Below are 20615 nucleotides of genomic sequence, written 5' to 3' on the forward strand. Positions count from 1 at the left end.
TGAACCTCAGTCGGCCTAAGCAGATGGCCGCTCACACTGAGCCTGGTTCTGCTGGAGGTTTCTTCCTGTTCAGCTCTGAACGTTATGTAAAGCAGATCTAATTAGAGGCTGTGAGGTATGGCAGGTCTAGTTTTTAATGAATGGAAGATAGTCATTTTCATTTGATAGAATCTGGCATTATGCTAATACAGCCAAAATAACAATGATCAGACCTGAAACAGAAGCAGCACACGAGTCAAGGTTCACTATTTGGAACTATATGAAAACATTTGATGACTCTAGAAATCTTTCAATTTTTTTAATTTTGGTTCCGTTACAAACTCTTTAAAAGATTAATTCAACCAGAGGGAAAAAACCAACACAAAGCTGTTTGATTTTTCATAATTTATTAATAAAAGCCTGTGGGATTTCTAACACATTAATAAATTGCTAAAAAGATCACAAGAAAATATAAAAGACAAACAAAAAAGAACTGGAAATAAACCCTTTGTGCCTGTTAATAAAAACAACTTCAATCTGACTAATGGTTTGTAAAGATTAGTTTGGTTCAAGTTGGAGTTAAACTGACTCTTTGCTGCCATCTGCTGGTCATTTGTAGGGGTAGAAAAATCTGTTTCTGCACCTGTTAGAAACCAGTCTGTGGTTCTGGACCTTTATCCGATCAGAACCAGAAGCACAAACAGAACAAATAATTGGCACCAACCCACTAACAGCTTATCAAACATTTTAAAACTGTTAAATGATTTGGAGAACCCCAGACTAAGAATGTTTCTAGTTCAGCAGCTAACTTAGCCTAAAAATAAAATAAAATAAAAAAATCAGCCTTTTGTTCCAGTGAAAACGGCGCTTAAAGCCAAACATGTAGTTCAGTCATGGTGGTTGATGTGTTGTGAACTGGAGCTACAGAACTAAACTGAATCAGCTTTGCTGCAACATCTCTAGTTTAGAGTCTATATCTTTTAGGGAACCTGATGATCAACCAAGGCTGTTAGCCGCCTTTGAAGGATCTGACCATGAAAGAACTGGAGGAGAAACAGGTTAGAAAACCAAACTATTTTATTATTGCAGCAGGTTTTGTTCCTTCCTCCTGGAAGCAACAAAACAATCAACAAAAATCTGCCTTCAAAGAACAAAATGGAACTACGCTATGGAACCATGGAAATGTGGACCCTAAGAGTGAAATGAAAGCAGACTGCATGACAAACGAGGAAAGTTCAGCTGGAGTTCTTCTTCACAGCTGTGGTTGAAGATTCTGGATTCTGCAGGAATTTCTGAAAAGAAGCAGAAGTTGAAATCAGTTGGTCTGGTTATGAAATGAACTCTGACCCTCATCTGGAGCTTCCACTGATGGATTCTTTAAAACATAACTGGATCTTTAAATCTTTGCTCCATTCAATAAAACTCTTGACAGGAAGCAGTGTTAGAGCTTTTTTTGGGCATTTTAGGTCCAGTTTAAAGTCGTAGGGAAGCGGCTGTTCCAATGTTGCATTTCTTTATTCTCCCGAGTGGTGCACGACTTTACACTTTACACTTTACAGTTGAATAAATTGAATGTGATTGGTTGTTTATCAAGGAGGTGGGATTGTTGTGGAAGGTTCGCAAGCAAGTTTGGTTGTGGCTGGTTTGTGGGAAGCATCTTGCTAACCAGTTAGCATCTTAGTGCTAGCAGGTTCCCAATGGGAAATTCCATTGGGAACCTGCTAGCACTAAGATGCTAACTGGTTAGCATCTTAGTGCTAGCAGGTTCCCAATGGGAAATTCCATTGGGACCAAGTAGCACTAAATTGGTGACTTAGAAACGACACTGTCAAGAAACGCTATGGACAGAGGAAACATGCAAGAAGAGGAGAGTTTAGTGTCGGAGGTCGTGGATGAGTCTCCTCCGTCATCCATTTTTTATTTAGAGGAGGAAAGCGGGGACGAAGATGTTGTGGAAGAGGACGCCAGGGCGGCAGAAGCTTGGTTTGGTGTAGAAGGCTTCCAGCCGTACATGTTTGAGCCCTTGCCTCGCAACGCTGCCAGTTCTGTTAGCTCTACGCCTGCTGAAGACACAGACGTCCATCCCCGTGAACACTGGAAGGAACTCAATGGGAAAGGAAAGGATTCTGATTTCAACCGTTGCGTATATTAGCTGCGACATGTATATAAAGATGCTATGACCGGAAAAATCTGATTGACAGATGACCTTTGCTATATGATTGGCCGAATTTAAGTGTTCAGACTGATGTATAACTAACTGGCCTGGATAATATAATGACGAAAAAAAAAATGATTTTAATACAGGATTTTTTTAATATAGAAGTTTTAAACATTTTGAGATAATACGTTCTGATAAAGAGTAGATTTATATGCATGTTTGAGCGAGAATGATTTGACATTAAATATGATTTCCCTACGACTTTAGCTCAGTTAGTAGAAACCAGACAGGTTCTGGAAAGGTCCATTTCACTTTATAAATGTGGATTAAAACCGCATTAGTTTAACCCTGAAATAAAAATAAAGGATTGTTTCTGTTTCTACTGAGTCAGAAATAATGAAGCTTCTGGACATTAGAACCCTTTATGTTAATATAAATCAATCCAGAAACGGACTTTAAACGCTTCCATAAAGCGCATCCTTCCAATTAGTCCAACAGTCCACTCAGGGCTGTTCGTCTCTCTAAGATGAGGACTGTGATCTTCCCCGTGTTCCCCTGCTGGCAGTCGGCTCTGACCGACCCACAGACCGTCTCCACTCACCTGCAGGTTCTCATAGTGCTTCAGGGTTCTGCAGTGGTTGATCTCGGCCACCTTGGTTCCAGTGAAGAATCGGCTGCAGACCTTACAGAAGAAGCCCGTCTTAGGGACCAAATACTCCATACCTGCAGACAGACGGAGGGTCAAAGTTCAGCAGCAGCTGGAAACCTGTGAACAGGGTCAGGGTGAGGGTGTCGTACCAACAGCCGTCATGGGGTCGTAGGGAGGCAGGGCCGTCTTCACACTCTCCTTTGTGGGGTCGTCTTTGGCAGTTTCAGGATTTTCTGTGTGAAAAATGACAAATAAACATGGAGGAGCAGAACTGACCCGACCCGACCCGGAGCTGATGAGAGGTTCTACCTGTCTGCAGGACGGCCGGCTGCTCCCCCACTGCTGGAGGCTCTGGATCTCCCTCCCTTTGCTCAGATTCCTCCATCGGCTCGCCGCCCTGAGCCTCGTCCTGCTTAACAGACCCGCCCCCATCCTCCGCTCCAGCTGGGCTGTTTGGGTCGGACTGAGCTGGAGCTGGAGCTGCAGGAGCAGAGCTGGAAGCGGGCTCAGCATGGAGGCTTGAGGCCGCCGTGGTTCCTAAGGAGCAGCAGCAGAGGTGAGGAAGGCCTACAGAGCTGAACACAGACGCCGCCTGCTGGACTCTGGCTGTACCTGGATCACCGGGGGGCCCTGGTTGGCCCTCGGTTTCACCGGGGGGAGGTTCTACAGTAGGCGGGTCCGAACCAGACTCCAGACTGTCAGCGGCTGATGGCTCGCTCACAGCTTGGGATTCTGGGAGTTTCTCATCAGGCTGTGCCTCCTGGGCCACGCTGGTCTCCATGGATACGGCCTGCAGGAAGAACAGGAAGGTTTATTTCTACAGCAGTAACATCATTCACTGTGCTGGATGTGAGAGAAAAGAAAAGAGACTCTGATCAAAGAATAAATGAGAATCATCAAAACAAGATAATGATCTAATGATGATGCTTAAAAGCTGAGGGTTTGGTTCCAGATTAAACTGGCTGCTGGTCTCCATGGAGACCAGCAGGGGGAGCTGTACCTCTTCAGGTGGCGTTTCATCCGCTCCCTCTAAGGTTTCTATGACAACAGTAGGGTCAGGGAGGTCAGTCACATCTCCCAGTTCATCCACTGTAACAAAGTCCGTCAGGTTGAAGGGGAACTCCTCCTCCTCCTCCTCCTCCTCCTCCTTCTTCTTCTTCTCCTGGTCCGGCTGGAACAGAGCAGACGGCCGTTAGCGATCAGACTGAGCTCTGAGCGTAGATCTGTGACTCCTCCTCACCTTCCTCCTCTCAGCCTCCTCCCTGTAGCGCTGCTCCCTCAACCTCTGCCTGCTGGTGGACCTGGACCCAGACGGCTTCTCCTCGTGGCTTCTCCTCCTCTCCCTCCTGTCCCGTTCTTTCCTCTCCCATTCCCTCCTATCAAAGTCCTTCCTGATCTTCTCCCCCCTCTCCCTGTCTCTGTCCCTCCTCTCCTTCCTCTCCCTCCTCTCCTTCTCTCTCTCCCTCCTCTCCTTCTCTTTCTTCGCCTCCCTCTCTTTTCTCTCCAGGTCCGTTTTTTTCGCCTCCTCGTCTCTTTCCTCTGTCATCTTCTTGGTCTGGTCTTTTGTGTCGTCCTTGTCCTGTTTTGCTGCCCCCTGGTCTCCAGCGGGGGGCGCTGCTTTCCTGTTGAGGCTGTTAGCGATTCTGTTTCTGCACTCCACCAGCAGGGCGTTAACCATGGCCTGAGTCATCTGTGTGAAACAAAGAGGAGCGCGTTAAAGCTCCTTTCCTCCAGCGGAGCAGCTGCAGCTTCAGGAAGGTCTTACCTTGGGCAGGTCAGGCATGGCCGTCTCCACGGAGAAGGAAGGTGCATGGGCAGGAGGAGCTTCTTTGTCTACGACATCCAACTCTGATGCGCCTTTGCTAACGTTTCCATCGTCAGCGTCGCTTTTGTCCGGCTTAGATCCGGACTCAGACACAAGAACGCTCGACTCCGCCTCCTCGTCTCTACTCTCCTTCACCGTCGGATTTCCTTCCTCAGTTTTTGTCTCCTCAGCCCTCTCCTCGCCCTTCTCCTCATGCTTCTCCTCGACCTTCTCCTCATGCTTCTCCTCGCCCTTCTCCTCATGCTTCTCCTCGCCCTTCTCCTCATGCTTCTCCTCGCCCTTCTCCTCATGCTTCTCCTCGCCCTTCTCCTCATGCTTCTCCTCGCCCTTCTCCTCATGCTTTTCCTCGCCCTTCTCCTCATGCTTCTCCTCGCCCTTCTCCTCATGCTTCTCCTCGCCCTTCTCCTCATGCTTCTCCTTGCCCCTCTCCTCATGCTTCTCCTCGCCCTTCTCCTCATGCTTCTCCTCGCCCTTCTCCTCATGCTTTTCCTCGCCCTTCTCCTCATGCTTCTCCTCGCCCTTCTCCTCATGCTTCTCCTCGCCCTTCTCCTCATGCTTCTCCTTGCCCCTCTCCTCATGCTTCTCCTCGCCCTTCTCCTCATGCTTCTCCTCGCCCTTCTCCTCATGCTTTTCCTCGCCCTTCTCCTCATGCTTCTCCTCGCCCTTCTCCTCATGCTTCTCCTCACCCTTCTCCTCATGCTTTTCCTCGCCCCTCTCAGGTGGAGCTTCATCCTGCTCGCCCTCCTGTAGAGCTTCTGCTGCTGCTTGGCTGTTATCTGCAGGTTTCTCCTGCGACACACAGAGGAAACCACATCAAACAGCCGTTCCCACGTGTTCACCAGGAAGCGTTCCTCTCCTCCTGCGGCGGCTGACCTCAGGCGTGTCGCAGTAAGCGGGGATGACCTTGCTCTGAGCTTTGGGGTCCGGTTTGCGGTGGAAGAACAGGGGGTTGCTCTGGATGATGCAGGGGAACATCAGGAAGCGTTTGTAGACGGACAGCGCCATGGAGATGGTGGCGATCTCACAGATGATCTGATCGGAACAAAGCGGCTGTTATACATATGAAGAGATGAGGTCCAGCAGCACAGAGTCCAGGATCAGGACCTGAAGGCTGGGACCGTGGGTCCAAACCAGCGCCTCACCATGTTGCTGACAACCAGAGACTTGATGACCGTCCCAAAGCGCCGCATCAGCCTCAGAACCTCCCTGGATCCAGCAGGTGAGTCAGGAACATTTCTGATCGCCACCAGATGCTTCCAGCCAACCAGAGCCGGACTCTCCTGTGGGACAGAGAGCGGGTTCAGAACACCTCCAGACCCTGTAAAGCTGAGAATACCGGGCTGCCAGAACTCACCGACGGTTCTGATGATTGCATCAGAAGGTTGTAAAGAGCCACCTGCAGAGAGGAGGAGCTCGTTAGTTTGGCTTTGCTGCTGAACACAGAGATCTGCATCAAATCAACAAACAACAGTACCGGAGTGGTGAGTCCGATGGGCTGTTTGACCACGCTCATCTTCACCTCTGTGTCCAGAAACACGCCAGGTTTAAAGCTGTGGACCTTCACCATCTCCTCAGCAACCTCCTGGTCAGGAAACGACACCAGAGCCTGATGGACAGAGACAAGATGGTGAACAGAGGAGCAGGGAACCAACGTCCTTTACCAGGGGGAGATTTACCTTTAGGCCAGTTCCTGGGGGCCCCTTAAACTCCGTTTACATGTATGGTTAATTCAACTATTACCTATTTGTGCACATTAATGATGTTTTTGATAAAAATCCTTTGGCTAAAACGCCATCAGAACGCTGATAATATTAAGTGTATATCTAGAGGCAGCGAACTCTGCTCTCCAGAGCGAGTAGATTGGTAACCCCGCCTCCTGCTCTCCTCTATCTTGTCTGCTGTCATGATTCATGCAGCTATTATTTCATCCAAATGAAAAATGGAGAACAGAGAAGCAGATCATGGCTTGTCTACAGTGAAAAGAAGGACTGGGTTATTTACTTTGGCCTTTTTGGAAACACAGGAAGGAGCAATCAGCTAAGTGAGCTTAGTGCTTGGAAAAAATCTTTCATTCCTTTAGAGACAGCATGAAAAGTCAGCTGAGTACAAAACATAGAGAGGAAAACAAGAAGAAAAGGGACAAGAAGAGAGGGACACAACCTAGAACAGATAATGGATGTCTATTCTATTAACATTTCTCTATCTGAGCTGAGAAGACAACACATAAAACAGACCTATTCTCCAGAGGGGCCCCTGCCTGCCTTTGCCTAGGGCCCCACATTTCCTAAATCCTCCCCTCCCTTTCCATCAACAGACGCTGGAAACAGAAACTCGTCCCACAATCAGCTGGTTCAGGTTTAACATTCCAACCAAACCAACATTGATGTTAGCTTGAAGCAGCAGACAGAACGGCCGTGTCTCTCATAGTAAAGGACTTCGGGAGGGAAAGAATCAATGTTGGAATCCATTCAGAGGATGAATCCAGACATTGATCAGACCCTAAATACCTTTACAGAGTTAAAACCCAGCGTGCTCACCTTTCCAACGTCCATCGCCAGGATGAGGTCAGAGGGCGTCCCAAAGGGCTGGACAAACTGAACGATGTCAGCCTTTGACCAGCCGCTGTGAGGAAGGCCGCTGATCAGCACCTTCCAGCCCTGCAGACAGAACCAGCACCAAGGTCAGATCAGGACTTCTGTTTAACATTAGACTCCAACAGTCAGCAAATCATCTGGACTCATGTCCATCAAGAAACAGTGTCTGGCTAGGTCACCTGATCAGAGGCGGCATGGTCTGTTTCACCTGCAGACATGGAGGAGGGGAAACGGTCAGGCTGCTCTGAGCAGCAGATGGAAAGCAGTTCTGACTGAGAGGTTCCTACCTGAGACGTTCCCAGCAGACTCCTGCTCAGATGCTGCTTCAGGCTTACTGTGAGGAGAAGGAAGAGCTCAGTGGAGCAGCATGTTCAGGATCAAACATTCACACTAAGACCAGAACCCACCTGTTAGCCTCAGAGAGCAGACTGTCTGCAGGAACCTGGAAGGAGAGCTAAACATTAATCAGTGCCCTGCCCAGGAGCAGGGCTGGATTCAAACCCACAGCCTTCCAGCTAACAGAGGAGCATTCAATAAATAAATAAATCAAGGAACTTAAAATCTGGTGATAAAAAGAGGAAGAGCACACAGAGAACCACAGCAGAGGGGGCGGGGCCAACAGAACCAGAGCTGCAGCGTTAGCTAACAGCTAACACTCTCCAAGCAGAACATCTGCAGCCCCAAGCAAGGTCAAAGGTCAACATTATTAGCGGCACCCAACTGCCTGTTGGGACAGGAGGCCCTTCTGCACCAGGACCTCCTCCTACCCTTACCTTGGCCATGGAGGCGGTGATCTCCTTCTCTCTGATGCAGAGCTTGGCAGCAGAGGCCAGAGCCTTGGCGTCCTCTGCCTTCATCATACAAACAGACGCCTGCAACAGACAGCACCATCAGAATGATGTTTGGACTCAGAAACCAACCCTTCAGCTTTCTGGCTGCTGACCTTCTGCTCCTTCTCGGCGTCGTCCTCGAAGCACGGCAGGAGAATCACGTTATTGATCTTTCCAAAAGATCCAACCAGGTCCGTCACTTCCTGCTCTGTTGCATCGGCAGGAATGCCCGTCAGGTAAACCAAGCGATCTGCAAAGCTCAGGCCCTGGGAGAACGGAGCCGCCACCTTCTTCTTCTTCTTCTTCACTGGTTGACTTTTAACAGCCTGGAGACAAAGAGGACTCCAGTCACATTTATTCCATCCTCACTAGCAGAGCTGGACGATTAACAGCGTTTGCAATTTAATCACAGTTTAACAAAGCAGACTTTTAAAATCACAGACGCACTCAGTGTAAGTCATGTTACATTGAACATTAAGTAGCAACATTTCTCCCTCCCGCCCTGTAGGGGGCTTACAGTGGGTTAAGAACCACACAAAGGGAAGAGAGGTGCAGCTAGCATACAGAGCCATGCATGCAAGTAGAACTTAGCACAATGGAGTCGGGAGTGGAGGTCATGAAAACAGAGAAATAATCTTTGAAGGCAGGATGGTAATCTGGATGAACTGACAGGAGGGGGACTTTCTCACTTCATAATATGTTAAAACTACTTTTTAACCACTGATCAGCAAAATCTCTCTGTGCAGCAGAAGCATCAGATGCATCTGGACACACTTTACTGGACGTCTGACCTTAACGTGAACAATCATCAAACATAAAGCAGCAGGAGCTTTTTTGCTGCTCAAATCGCATTACTCTTTGATTGTTTGCATTAACCTATGAGACATGCTGGTGAAGATCAGACCCTTATTTTTAACTCATACACGGTCAGTTATTGGTAAACCAGCTGTTGCCTTAGCTCCCGGCTAACCAACAGCAGCTTGATGACCAGGGTCTAACTCATGTTTGCTGGACGCCTAAACAAGCTTCCCACTCCATGCAATTCCATTCTCTCTATCGTGCTTCTCTCCAAACACAAAGTTTCATTTCATTTATGACTTTCGGACTCGGACTGGTAATCTGATACCGGGCATTTGGGGTTGGACCTCCCGTCATGAGAGGGTAGGAGGCGGAGCCAGCCGCTATATTAGAAATCCCTCTGAATGGTTCTAGGAATGCCATGTTCTGAGGAAGGTCAAGTGTTTAATGTATGGACTGATGGCAGATTTCAAAGGCACAGCAACATCCACCAACTGTTTAATTTCCCAATCATCAATCATTTCGATGCAGAGAAAGTGGAACAGAAACGTACCATCTTGGCTGCTTTGACTGCAGGTCTGGTGCTTTTAGCCGCAGACTTCGGGGCGCCATGCCTGGATCCGTGGCCCGCCTCAGCATAGCTTTTGGATAGATCTTCATGAGGACGCTTCAGCCCGCAGTGAGAGCGGTCGCCTGGAGTTAACAGCCAAAGGAGCGGGTCAGTGATGGAATCAAAGCACGAAAGGTAGAGTCAATGCAAGCAGCTGGTTTCCTAGGAGACACCTGATCTGGACGGGTTTATATGAATGACAGCAGTGATGGAGACCAAGCTAACCTGATTTCATCTACGCCTTCTTTACATACACACAGTTCTAAGGGTTCCTTCTCCTGAGCCATAGGAGGATGGATGTTATGCTTGTTTTTCATCAGTAAGGTGAACTTTACAAAAACAAAGTGCTTTTATTTTGGAATGCTACAGCTAGCTTAACAGTGAGTTTTTAAGGTTTTGTTGATTTGATTCTGAACCGAGCCAGAACAGCCTGCAGAACCATTCATGAAGTGGAACTGTGAGGCTACGGCTAACATGAGCGGGTGGTTAGATGTCCTGACCCAGACCTGAAGGCTCCCGCCGTCTCCTGTCAGACAAAGAGTCTCTGTAGGGGAAAGCTGTCCTCTGGGAATAATGAGGGCCAGAGAGGTGCCGTTCAAAGCGAAGGCTGTGTTCTGAGGGACAAGCAGACAGATGGATCAGACCACAACAGTCCGCTCCTTTGGTGGGTTCATACATGGCGAGCGGCAGCGGTACCTGAGTGGAGGTGGGGCCGTGAAGGCCGGTCTGGAGAGCGCGTCCTGCCATGCGGCCGGTGGACATAGGGCTCTCTTCGGTATCTGCCCTGAGAAGCTGGAGAGCGAGAGCGGGAGCGAGACAGAGAGCCATCCTTGGGATCCCACAGAGCACGGCTGCCGTATCGCCCGCTGCGACTGGAACGACAACAACCTTCAGATCGCTGAAAGCCTCAAAGCCCCAAGGCCTCATTCATAGTCTGGGTTCAGATCCATTCATTCCGATTAAACACAGCAGAACTTTCCTATGCTGACAGAAACAGCCGGACAGTCATGGAGATTATCTGACTGCTTCAGGCATCATATGACCTCATCTTGGTTCAACCATATTCCAACAGTTCGCTCAAAACGCTAACTGGTCCTGCAGGAGTTCTGAAATGGAGGAACTGGTTTCCTCCTGGTTTTCCCAGCAGTCAAAAAGCTTCTATAAACCATCTGATATCCAATAACATCGGGGTGTCTTCCCATTTAACAGTTTGGTTTGCTAGTCTTAATAAAGTCGTCAGTAAATGATTCATATAAACACTGCAAACATTTAAATCTAAAGGTCGTTTTTTTTCTTAAAACAAGTGCATTATTTCCTGAATTCAGGAGTTAAGTGAAACAATTTGCCAATAGAACAAGAGAATTTACAGATAAACTAAGAAAAAACAACTATTATTCCAAGTGCATATTATCCAATATCTTTTTTAAGAGTGAAAATACTCCTTCAATTGGCAGAGCTTCTTATTTTCCTGCTCAAATTAAGAGGAAATACACGTCCTGTTAAAAGGGAGTTTTTCCTCTCCACTGTCGCTACAAGCATGCTTAGTCTGAGGAATTGCCTTCAAGTCAATGAGTCGATGCAATCAACTGGTTTTAAGTAGAAAACTTTGAATCAATCTGACTGGATGATCTGGTGAACTGTAAAGTGCCTTTAGATGGCATGTTGTGAATTGAAGCTATAGAAATAAACTGATTTTTTTGCAGTGAAAAGGCTTAGTCCTGTTTTTGTTCCAGAAGTGAAGAAGCTGTTATTCTGTGTAACCATGACTGTCTGCAGCCTTTACCACCGTTCTGGACGGTGACCCTAAGAGGCTGTGTGCTGTGGAGGATGAACTGACCTCGGCAGATTTGGTTTCCATTCAGGGTACCTTTGAACAAACAAACAGGCTCAGTTAGTTGGGATTTTGGAGCAAAGCTGAACCAAGGTGCAGAAGAAGAATGAAGGAATGCTAACAGATTAGCTAAACATTCAGCTGGTTCCCACTGTGAGCTCACCTGTTCCGCAGGTCCCTGCAGGCGGCCGTGTGATCGACTGTGTTAATGTGGGACACCCAGTCCTGGAGTCAGAAAACAAGGCAGAGAGGATGTGACCGACACAGACAGAGGAGGCAGCAACCACCAGTCGCAGACATGGACACACGACCTGACAGACACGGTCAGCGCGGCTCTGTCAGGGCCTGAGGGTGGATCCTGTCCAGACAGACTGTTAGGACGGGATTACTGTACTGGTCTCTTTACTCCCTGCAGTTAGCTCTGACATTCAGTCTGTTTTCACCTTCACTCCGATCTAATCGATACACAGAACACCGTCTCCATGGAACATAGCAGGTCTACCACCGACAGGAACCACTGGGGTCATCCTAATGGTCCAGTTCATATTTCAGACAGATAAAGGTCAGCTAGACTGGGGCAAACGTGGAGCCCACTCACAGAGAGATGCTTGACTTTCTGAGCTAACAATGCAACAGAGATCTGCTCTACAGCCGACCTTATCTGGATGTTCAGAAAATGATCAACAACCAGCCTTCTGCTTGATTTAAACTGTCCCTCTCTTCAAGCAGCTCAAACTGATGCAGAACTTCAGCAGGAGCGCACCTCGTTTAATACAACAGGGCACGGCAGCCAGGAGCCGAGGCCCAGAGAAGCTTTGAGCTCATCGTCATGTGGAGGAAGCGAACCGGCATCCCAGAACCTCCAACAAACACCAAAAATGGAAAGAGGCCCGGTTAAATGCTGTTATCCTGTTAGGCTGATAGACGTCTCCACAGAGCTGCATAATTAGTACTGATCCTGAGGAAACCCCATTTACACCAACCCTCTAAAACCGACGGCAGAAAGAAAGTTGTGGATAAAAGTGCAACAGTGTGCAAGCACTGTGCAACACGTTTTGTTTATGCTAACAGCAACACAACCAACATGTCATCCTAATCCCGAAATCCCTCATACTCCATCAGCGCTCCGCTCCGCCCCGCTGCGCTCCAGACCGCCTGCTCAAAGCAAAGCCTACAGCCTTCACTGTGGCACCCGTCCGCTCTGCTCTGAGTTCCTTGGAGATCGTAGAGGGCATGCGCCAGATGATTACATTCAAAGCAGCGGAAATGATCATGGTTTCCGCAGATCATTAAAAATAATTACAATTCATTAATTTTTTTGGATTTTTTCATTAATTCCATAAATTTTTATGGGATTTCGGGGTAACAATCAACATGTACCGAACCGAAAACCGTGACCAGAAACCATGAACCGAACCGTGGATTTTGTGAACCGTTCCACCCATGGTTTTTAGCGACTTTTCAGTCCCCTCCACTCTTTTTAAAAAAAAAAAGCGACTAGCGACACATCTAGCGACTTTTCTGGTGTCAGTGGCGGCTTTTGGAGACTCTTAGGTGAAAGCACGTATCGTTCCTACTCTTGTCCTGCAGCAGCATTTGCTGCCGTGGGGCGCCTTCCCCGTCCCAACCCCGTTCTCCCTCTCAGCGCTGCAGTCAGAGCCACAGCATGGTTACCCTCACGGTAAACATGCTGCATGCACTCTCGCGGAATGTAAATGTAAAATGTTATTTGGTCTAAAATAAATAACTGAAATGGAAATGTTTTATCTTAAATAACGGCAACAGTCACTTAATCAACTTGTCCATTGTGTTTTCCTTGCTAAGATAATGATTTGTAGGCTCCTTAGTGGACCGCAAGGCAAAAAAACTTAAAATTTTTTATTTTTATTTTTTACATTAGGCCCTTGATTTTACGTTATTACATCATGTTCTACTCACCCATATGAGTTTTGTGTCATTTGGAGCCGTTCTGAAGATATTCCGTTAGGAAGACGTTACTTGGATATAACCTAACGACTTGAAGGCACAAACTAAACTGTTCATCATTTATTCTTTATGGTACGCCAGCATTCAGAACATGTAGGCCAATCACTGTCCCCAGACATCCGCCGTTATATTTTTTATATCTATATCTTTTAAAAACAAAGCTGAGTGTGTATGACGTCATCCACGCGCGCCGGCTACCGTTCATTCATCCTGTCCGCTGAACTGCTGCCGGACTGGAGTCGTAACAGGCAGCCCGGGCCACAGGCGGCTACGCTCTACCCCTTCTATTCATTCTAGCTAATCTGAATCGTTCAATTCCATTTGGAGAGCGAGATTATCTGTGGTAGCAGCATGTGAATAAAACTTCTTTGACTTTATCAGAGTATAAAAATAAACAGCATTTAAAAAAGTAGGACGTGGTTATGCAGTTGGAATCACCCAATCTTAACAGCAAAAATGAACAGAAAAAAAAAAAAACATAAAATAAGATCTAGTAGAAACCGCAGGCAGCTAACCGTTTTAGAGTGAAACTTTACTGTGATTTTTGTACAGTATATTCAAAACAAAATTTCGATCCATTCAACGTTTCAACTGAGAATGAACCCAGGTTAGCAGTTAGCAAGGATTAAATACTCTCAAACCCAAACATGTGGCCAGAAACGACGTCACCCTTGCAACATAATGAAGCTGGAATCTTAAGCAGTAAAGTGAGCAGATTCTTCTCAATAAATGAAGCCTTTCCAGATAACTTCACTGTGTGGATTTAAGGTAAAACTTTTAATTAGAAGGAGATTCTACAGAAAAACATTGCATTCCTCATCCAGAGGGCTTCTACAGATCATTCAATTAACAGATTTAGAAGTTGTACCCAGAAGAACTACACTAATGAAGAAGCCAAGTCTCTTCAATGGGCGGATAAGGTCAAACCATTAAGGTCAGGGCTGCCCAGAGTCAGGCTGTTTCTCAATTCACTAGACCGTGAATGGAATCGCCAAGTACGCTCTGGACAAAAACACAGGAAAATACGACCCAGAACGGGAGCACGCAGCATAAATCTGGGTCAATCGGAACAGACTGATGACATCACCAAATTCAAAGCTACTCTAGAGCTGCATTTCACCTCCTGTTATTAATACTCTCTAGATAATAATAAATTCTGACTTTTTTCAATTAGTGAGGGAATAATAATGAACACAGTCAGATAAACACAAATCAAACCATCAGAGCCAACGGTACGCACAGTGCTATGCTGCAGATGGGCTGACGTTAGCCTTGGCCGACGCAGACGGGCCAGCGTCAGCCCTGGCTGCCAAAACCCTTGTATCGTCCTTTTATAGAACAACAGAAAATAGAACTTTTAACTTGATACTCTGAGCTTTGAGCGCTAAACTGGATCTACTGCTGCCGCAGTGCATGCTGGGACAGCTGTCAGTCTGCGCAAGTCTGCTCTGATGCATGCTGGGTAAAGAGGGAGGGGCGAGAACACCATCCGGAGACTTTGTTCGTTCTCGGTGCTGGGTGTGAGGCTGATGGCATTTCACGAGCACACGAACACGTAGAAGTTCACATATTGAGAAACGGCCTCGGTGTCCCTGCCTCAGCACAGCTGGTTTTCATTGATGGCTGATTAACGGGCTGCTGCTGAAGCAGGGAAAAAGCTGAAAACCTGCAGCACAGCGGTGCTGGAAGCTGACTCTGGGCAGGCCTGACTGAGGTCATTGAATGTGGGTGTTAAAGTAAAAAAACATAAATGTGGCCAATATAAGGAGATAGTAAATCTATAATGGATTATCTTAAATGAATACTGTGGAGATTAGAATGACGACATGGCAACACTCACCTTTTCCTGGTCACACTGAATGTGACACAGGGAGCAGGTATGGGGATACACCTTTGGAGACATCGCTGCGAAATCACTTATCATGGTAGGGGTGGGTAACTTCTTGCTACCGCCGTGTTGCCTTGAAGCAGAAGACGACGACGGAGAGCGTCTGGAGGACGCTTCACTCCTGGTTTCCGACGACGACCTTCGCCTAGACTCCACTCGCCGATAGTCTCTGTCTAAGTTGTGAGATTTAGGCAAAGGTGCGAAATCTCTTGCCGGCGATCGGCTACTCTTGCGTTTCTCGCAGTTTGCCCTGCGATAGTCCTGGTCTCCGTGTTTGCTTGGCTCTTTGGGGTCTAAACAGATTTGACGCCTTTCTGTTTTATCCACTTTAGAGAGTTGCTCTCTTTTAAAAGTCTCTCTAGTGCTGCCTTCCTCTGTACCACGGCTGGCATGTCCATAGTCAATAACTTTGCCTGCCGTCTGCGTAACAGTGAGGAGGCTGGGTACTTCGGCGGACTGTGAGGTATGAGGAGGAGGCATGTTGGGAGGATATGAAGAGGACGAAGCTGAAGATGACTTCTTGCCGGACTTGTTGAGCTGGATGTCACGGAGTATGAACGGTAATGTATCGGGGGTTAACTGATCGTCTGGGTAATGACTCAGCACTTCCAAGTCGTCATTAGAGAGTCCAAAGCTAGCCAAGATGCTCCCTGCGCTCTCCGGTGTGTACATCCCCTGACCTTCCGCCCTGCCTCCATCACCAAGCAACTGTCGAGGTTGAGGAGACTGGGAGTCGCAGATGGGAGGATTCCAGTTGGGTAGTCTGGTTCCCTCTTGGCTGCTCTGAGGCGGGTGCTGAGTCGGTGCGAACAGCGCGGATGGAGGTGGGTAGTTTGACCAGTCGACTCCTTGCTGGTGGCCAGGCTGATTATCAGCAGGACGCAACATCGGTTGGGAACCATAGCCTCCGTGTTGACCCATCCCTGCGGCTGAACCTTGATTCTGGTTTGACTGGTTCATGTGATCCATCTGGCGATGATCCACATCTCTGCTGCCCCTGATAGCAAGGGCAGACTCCAGCTCATCTGGGAGTTGGTTTGGACGAGGAAACTGGAACCCCATTCCCTGCATGTTGGGGTGGTTTGGATGCTGACCTGCATTTGGCTGATGATGAGGAGGTCTAGATGGGTTTGGAAACTGCTGAGGGCCCTGCTGCTGGTGAAACATGGCAGCAGACAGACGTGGCTGTGCAATGGTAGAAATCTGTCCGTTCGTCGTGACTTCTAGCCCCAACGTCGACACCTGCTGTCGAGTAGAAAGACCCAGCAGGGCCAGGTTAAGAGGTACTACTGCCGCAAGATCACTCTGATGTCCACAAACGATGGAAGCTAGCAGAGCAATCTGCCGGAGAGCAATCTGTGTCTGAGTCTCAATCTGAGCCAATCGGAGAGCAGCAAGCACAGGTCCAAAAATGAAATGGTTCCCTCTGGCTGGGCCGCTGGTGGAGAGTGTGGCTCTGTGCTCCCAACACAGGGCGGGAGCAAGGAGTAAACCGTTACTGTCTTTGTGCACAGAGAGGCTGAGGTGGAAAGCAGAAATATACTATTATAATTATTCATATCAAGAGCAGCCATCATGCAAAGTCTTTGTTTTTCCTCATTAAACCTTCTGAACAGTTAAGTTGGTTTGAGGTGATCTAGATACATCCTGACTTATTTTAGTGACACTAAAATCAAGAACCCTCCCAGCCATGTCTGCACACCGTTATCCTAATCTATAAACTGACTCAAATTTATTTTATTCACCAATCTTTCCCTGTGCTTTGAAAAATCAGACAACAAATAGAAATCAACCGTTTTTTTACATCATCTAAACACAACAGAGCAAATATGAAGTAATATCAAACATGCAAAGCCATACATGTTTACACTAACATACATAGCTGTCTGCTGTTAGAAACTAAAAGAAATATTAAATATCTACAACTAAGATCAGACCTGGAAAGAAATCAGATGGGTTTTATATTTCAGTTTGCTTGGACACGTCTAGTGCCAAAAAGCACGCTTACATCCAGATAATAAACTGATCCATGACATCACGATCAAGAGTCCTGTACATTCTGAGAAAGGTTTCTTCCACAAAATGATGTGCCTCTGCAAACACACGTATATAAACTACAACATCATAAAACACTGTACCACATATCCAGCCTTTCCAATCCCAAACTCTGAGTAGATATGCATCCACCACCAGCCGTGTTCCCAGGAGGGATGAGACCATGAGCCACTTTAAACTAATTAATAAACAAATGCTTCTACAGCACAGGTGTAAAACAATAATCTAGACTCATCTATTTTTACACCATTTCATTAGTGATATACGATCTGTTTTAGGTGAAATTCCATTAGCAGAGTCTCAACAGGAAGATCTAGTATCTGAAGAGGAAACTGGGTTTGAATGTTTGTCCTTGAGGCCTGCTGTCCTGAATGCTTTATTCACTGGCTCCACACACCTCACAGAGCCTGATAACATGCCGTTATGAAGGCGATGCAGTGCAGGAGCAGCGACCAAGCGTTGCATTCAGGACAGCCTGCTCCTAACTGTATAGATCTCTAAATTACACAGATTGACATTTAAAGCTTATTATTCTAACATCTCTCCAGGATCTTTCCATATGTAAATATATTTTTTTTTCAGCCAGAAGATGGGTTCTGCTCCATCTGAGTATCATGATGATGATAGCATTCATTCTTATAAACACTTATGAGAACCTTCCAGTAAACGTTCAAAGCTGATTTTTCTTTTCTGAAAAAGATTTCAATCGGTTTTTCTTGTTCAGTTGCAAAGCAAAAATATTTAGACCTGCTAACAAACAACAACTGATAAAATTAGATTTTCTTTTATCAAAATTAACTGAATAGTCTGTTTGTGTGTCAGAACAAACAATGAACCAGCCAAAAATCGCAGACATCCAAGTCCTGGTTTCTGACATCAGTGAGCTACGATACAGCGGTCAACGCTCATGATTACCCCGAAACCCCACGTCTTCCCCACCGCCCCGCTCCAGACCTCCTGCGCAGAGCAAAGCCTACAGCCTCAGCTGTTCCTCCCGTATTGCTTCGCTCCAACTTCCTCTGAGCTCATTGAGAGAATGTGTGATATTATTAAATTCATTGGAACATGCGGAAATAAACACTTAATTTTATAACATATTTTAAAAAATCCCCATCAGCATCCAGCATATGTTCAGTTTCTGCCCAAATATTTTCTTTTTGTTGTTGATTTCTTGCTCTAATCTGTTGTTACTATATTCTAATTTGACAAACAAGATCTTCTCGCCGTTCTTTTTTGTGTTTGGTGCGATTGCAATGGAGAATCTTGACCTGGCGGAGCTAAAAATAGCTCAGCTCCGTATTTCTGGGAGTTAGTTGGAACAAATGCAGAAGTAGGAGAGAGTTAGCAGAAATTAATATTTCAACACATTATTAAGAAACACTAAAGTGTTTATTATTTAGGGAGTGAATCAAGGTAGGTAGCCTAGAGAAACAAACGTATAGAGAGGGGACCACCATAAATAATGGAGAAACTCAGTATAGAGATGAAAATGAGAGTGCAGCAATAAGCAGATGAATGTATGTTTTATCTTCAGTGCAGGTTTTCCTGATAGTGAGCGAGTTCACAGGTGAAACATGACATTCACCATCAGAACAAAAGCCCCTTTGCTGCCACTCCCTGTGTGAATACATGCTCAGCAGTCCACCGATATCTGCAGAGCAGCCAGCGCTACACACAGACATAATATAAGAGTAGACCCCACATTGACTGATGCGAGCAGGATTTACGGGCGCCATGTGGGGGAGGTTGACCTGCTATCCTAACCAGCAGAAGGAGAGTACCTCAGCACTGTTTTTGTTTGAATCGTACCACAGCTCAAGGGATAACTTTATGTACTAGTCAGTGCTTTGTAAGACATTACCGATACTAATACTGTGCATCTGAAGAATAAATAATAGATACAGCTTTGGACATTTTTGCAGTATATTTATACAGGTATATATATACCTGTATAAATATCATTATTTATATAGTAATAAAAGAATATACGAAAATGTAACAGTGGCTGTGCTTTGCAGCATGCATACCTCCCATCAAAATATTATATTACTCTTAACCCCAAAAGGGATATTTAAATGATTTAAATATTTGTTTTCAGAAAAACAAAACAAAAAAAAACCTTGAAATTTAGTTCAATATTAAGAGTTAAGGTTGATTAAAATTGATTCTGTGCCTGCTCAACACATTACACTGAGGGGAGCTGTTGACCGCTCCAAGATGGCGACTACAAATCACGTCAGGGCTCATAGTAGAAAACTGTCGATGCGGGGTCTACTGTTTTAAGGGGCAGAGGCTGGTTCAGCAGTAGCTAGATGAAAGCTCGCGAGAGCAGGGACTGGTTCACCAGCACCTAACCTGAAAGCTCGCGAGAGCAGGAACTTGTTCGCCAGCAGCTAGCGGTTAGACACTGTAATGTGTGGTGCACTGACTTTAATCTGTGTACACTGCAAAACACGTCCAGTACTTCGATGAAAGCAATTAATATACGAGCGTCGCTTGCTGAAAATAACCCCCTCCACTGGGCCTACATGCATTAAACACAACCGAACAGCCATTTTCGAGGCAGCTCCGACAGCTAGTTGGCTAACGTTAGCCTCCAAATAATTCGATAGGAATTAATGGACTATTGTTCATGAGTGCATGGTCTTAGTTCTGAATAAATACCTTCCCCAATGCGTTTGCTTGAATCTTTGTTAATACAGGAACCTGTTGAAGACTTTTAAGGCTGTAGTCATAGCTGCTGTGCTTCCGTGCTCCGCCATTAACGCCCACCGGGTTCTTCTACAGATGTTTTGGTAAACACGCTATGGTGTTGCAATACTGCCACTTAGTGGACTGGAGTGTGAACAGGAGAGCAAAAGGAAAAAAAAACCAGTACATACATGCTTTCTAAAGGGTTTTTTTTTTATCTTAAAAAAAAAAAAGTAACTTGATGATTTAATTATACCAATTCTAAAAATATATTCAGTTGTAAAGTTCATTCTAATTTTACATACATGGCTTCTTACAGCTGTTATCTTTCTGGTTCAAAGACATGCACTCAATGACAACATGCTGTACTGATTCAGGTAAAAATCATTAATCACATTAACCTATTAGATATTTCCAATTATTTTGCAAATCGATTCATCTGTCGATTATTTTTTCGATTAATTAATTAATGATCGGATGGCCAAAGGTTCCTTTAAGAAGGCGTTTTACAAAATGAAACCAGTTTAAACTACAAATTTTCAACTAGAAGAGTTCTGGATAGAGCAGATTGACAGACAAATGCGTTTTCTAATGTTAAATGAAAATGTTTATATATATTTTTACAATCTTGGTCTAATTCCTGCTCTAAGTGGGCAACTCTGTCAGCTAAAGGGTGTTTTAGAGTCAATATACTCCAGTTAATTATTAATCAATTACTAAA

The 20615-nt window shown here is 45.9% G+C and overlaps 1 protein-coding gene across 3 annotated transcripts; it reads right to left on the reverse strand.

The window, feature by feature from the left end:
* Positions 1-1038: 1038 nt before the first annotated feature.
* On the reverse strand, positions 1039-20016 carry LOC119795085 (zinc finger protein 638-like). 3 transcript variants are annotated; one of them, XM_038302925.1, is made up of 25 exons: positions 19868-20016; positions 15101-16667; positions 11438-11499; positions 11281-11310; positions 10140-10315; positions 9950-10057; positions 9387-9526; positions 8149-8361; positions 7979-8077; positions 7613-7647; positions 7493-7539; positions 7385-7413; positions 7149-7268; positions 6086-6217; positions 5966-6007; positions 5754-5891; positions 5485-5643; positions 4552-5400; positions 4027-4476; positions 3787-3957; positions 3399-3576; positions 3096-3323; positions 2936-3019; positions 2739-2860; positions 1039-1271 (listed from the first exon to the last, which is right to left on the reverse strand). In XM_038302925.1, exons 2-25 carry the CDS (start codon positions 16313-16315, stop codon positions 1215-1217), a joined length of 4884 nt encoding a protein of 1627 aa, XP_038158853.1. In that variant the 5' UTR covers positions 16316-16667; positions 19868-20016; the 3' UTR covers positions 1039-1214. The 3 variants fall into 3 exon arrangements, with proteins under 3 accessions (XP_038158853.1, XP_038158846.1, XP_038158847.1); XM_038302918.1 differs by having other exon boundaries at positions 9944-10057; XM_038302919.1 differs by lacking the exon at positions 1039-1271 and adding an exon at positions 2609-2646 and having other exon boundaries at positions 2708-2860; positions 9944-10057.
* Between the last annotated feature and the right edge of the window lie 599 nt (positions 20017-20615).

This window comes from Cyprinodon tularosa, unplaced genomic scaffold (genome assembly GCF_016077235.1).
Source record: "Cyprinodon tularosa strain WSP-4 unplaced genomic scaffold, ASM1607723v1 ctg1132, whole genome shotgun sequence".
NCBI classification, from domain to species: domain Eukaryota; kingdom Metazoa; phylum Chordata; class Actinopteri; order Cyprinodontiformes; family Cyprinodontidae; genus Cyprinodon; species Cyprinodon tularosa.

Excerpts from the sequence above, each read along its gene's own strand:
- LOC119795085 (XM_038302918.1), bottom strand. The coding sequence starts at position 16,315 with ATGTTTCACCAGCAGCAGGGCCCTCAGCAGTTTCCAAACCCATCTAGA. Across the intron at positions 8,362-9,386 it reads CAGTCAAAGCAGCCAAGATG|GCTGTTAAAAGTCAACCAGT; the intron begins GTACGTTTCTGT and ends CTTTGTCTCCAG. Across the intron at positions 7,540-7,612 it reads CTGCTCTCTGAGGCTAACAG|TAAGCCTGAAGCAGCATCTG; the intron begins GTGGGTTCTGGT and ends TTCTCCTCACAG.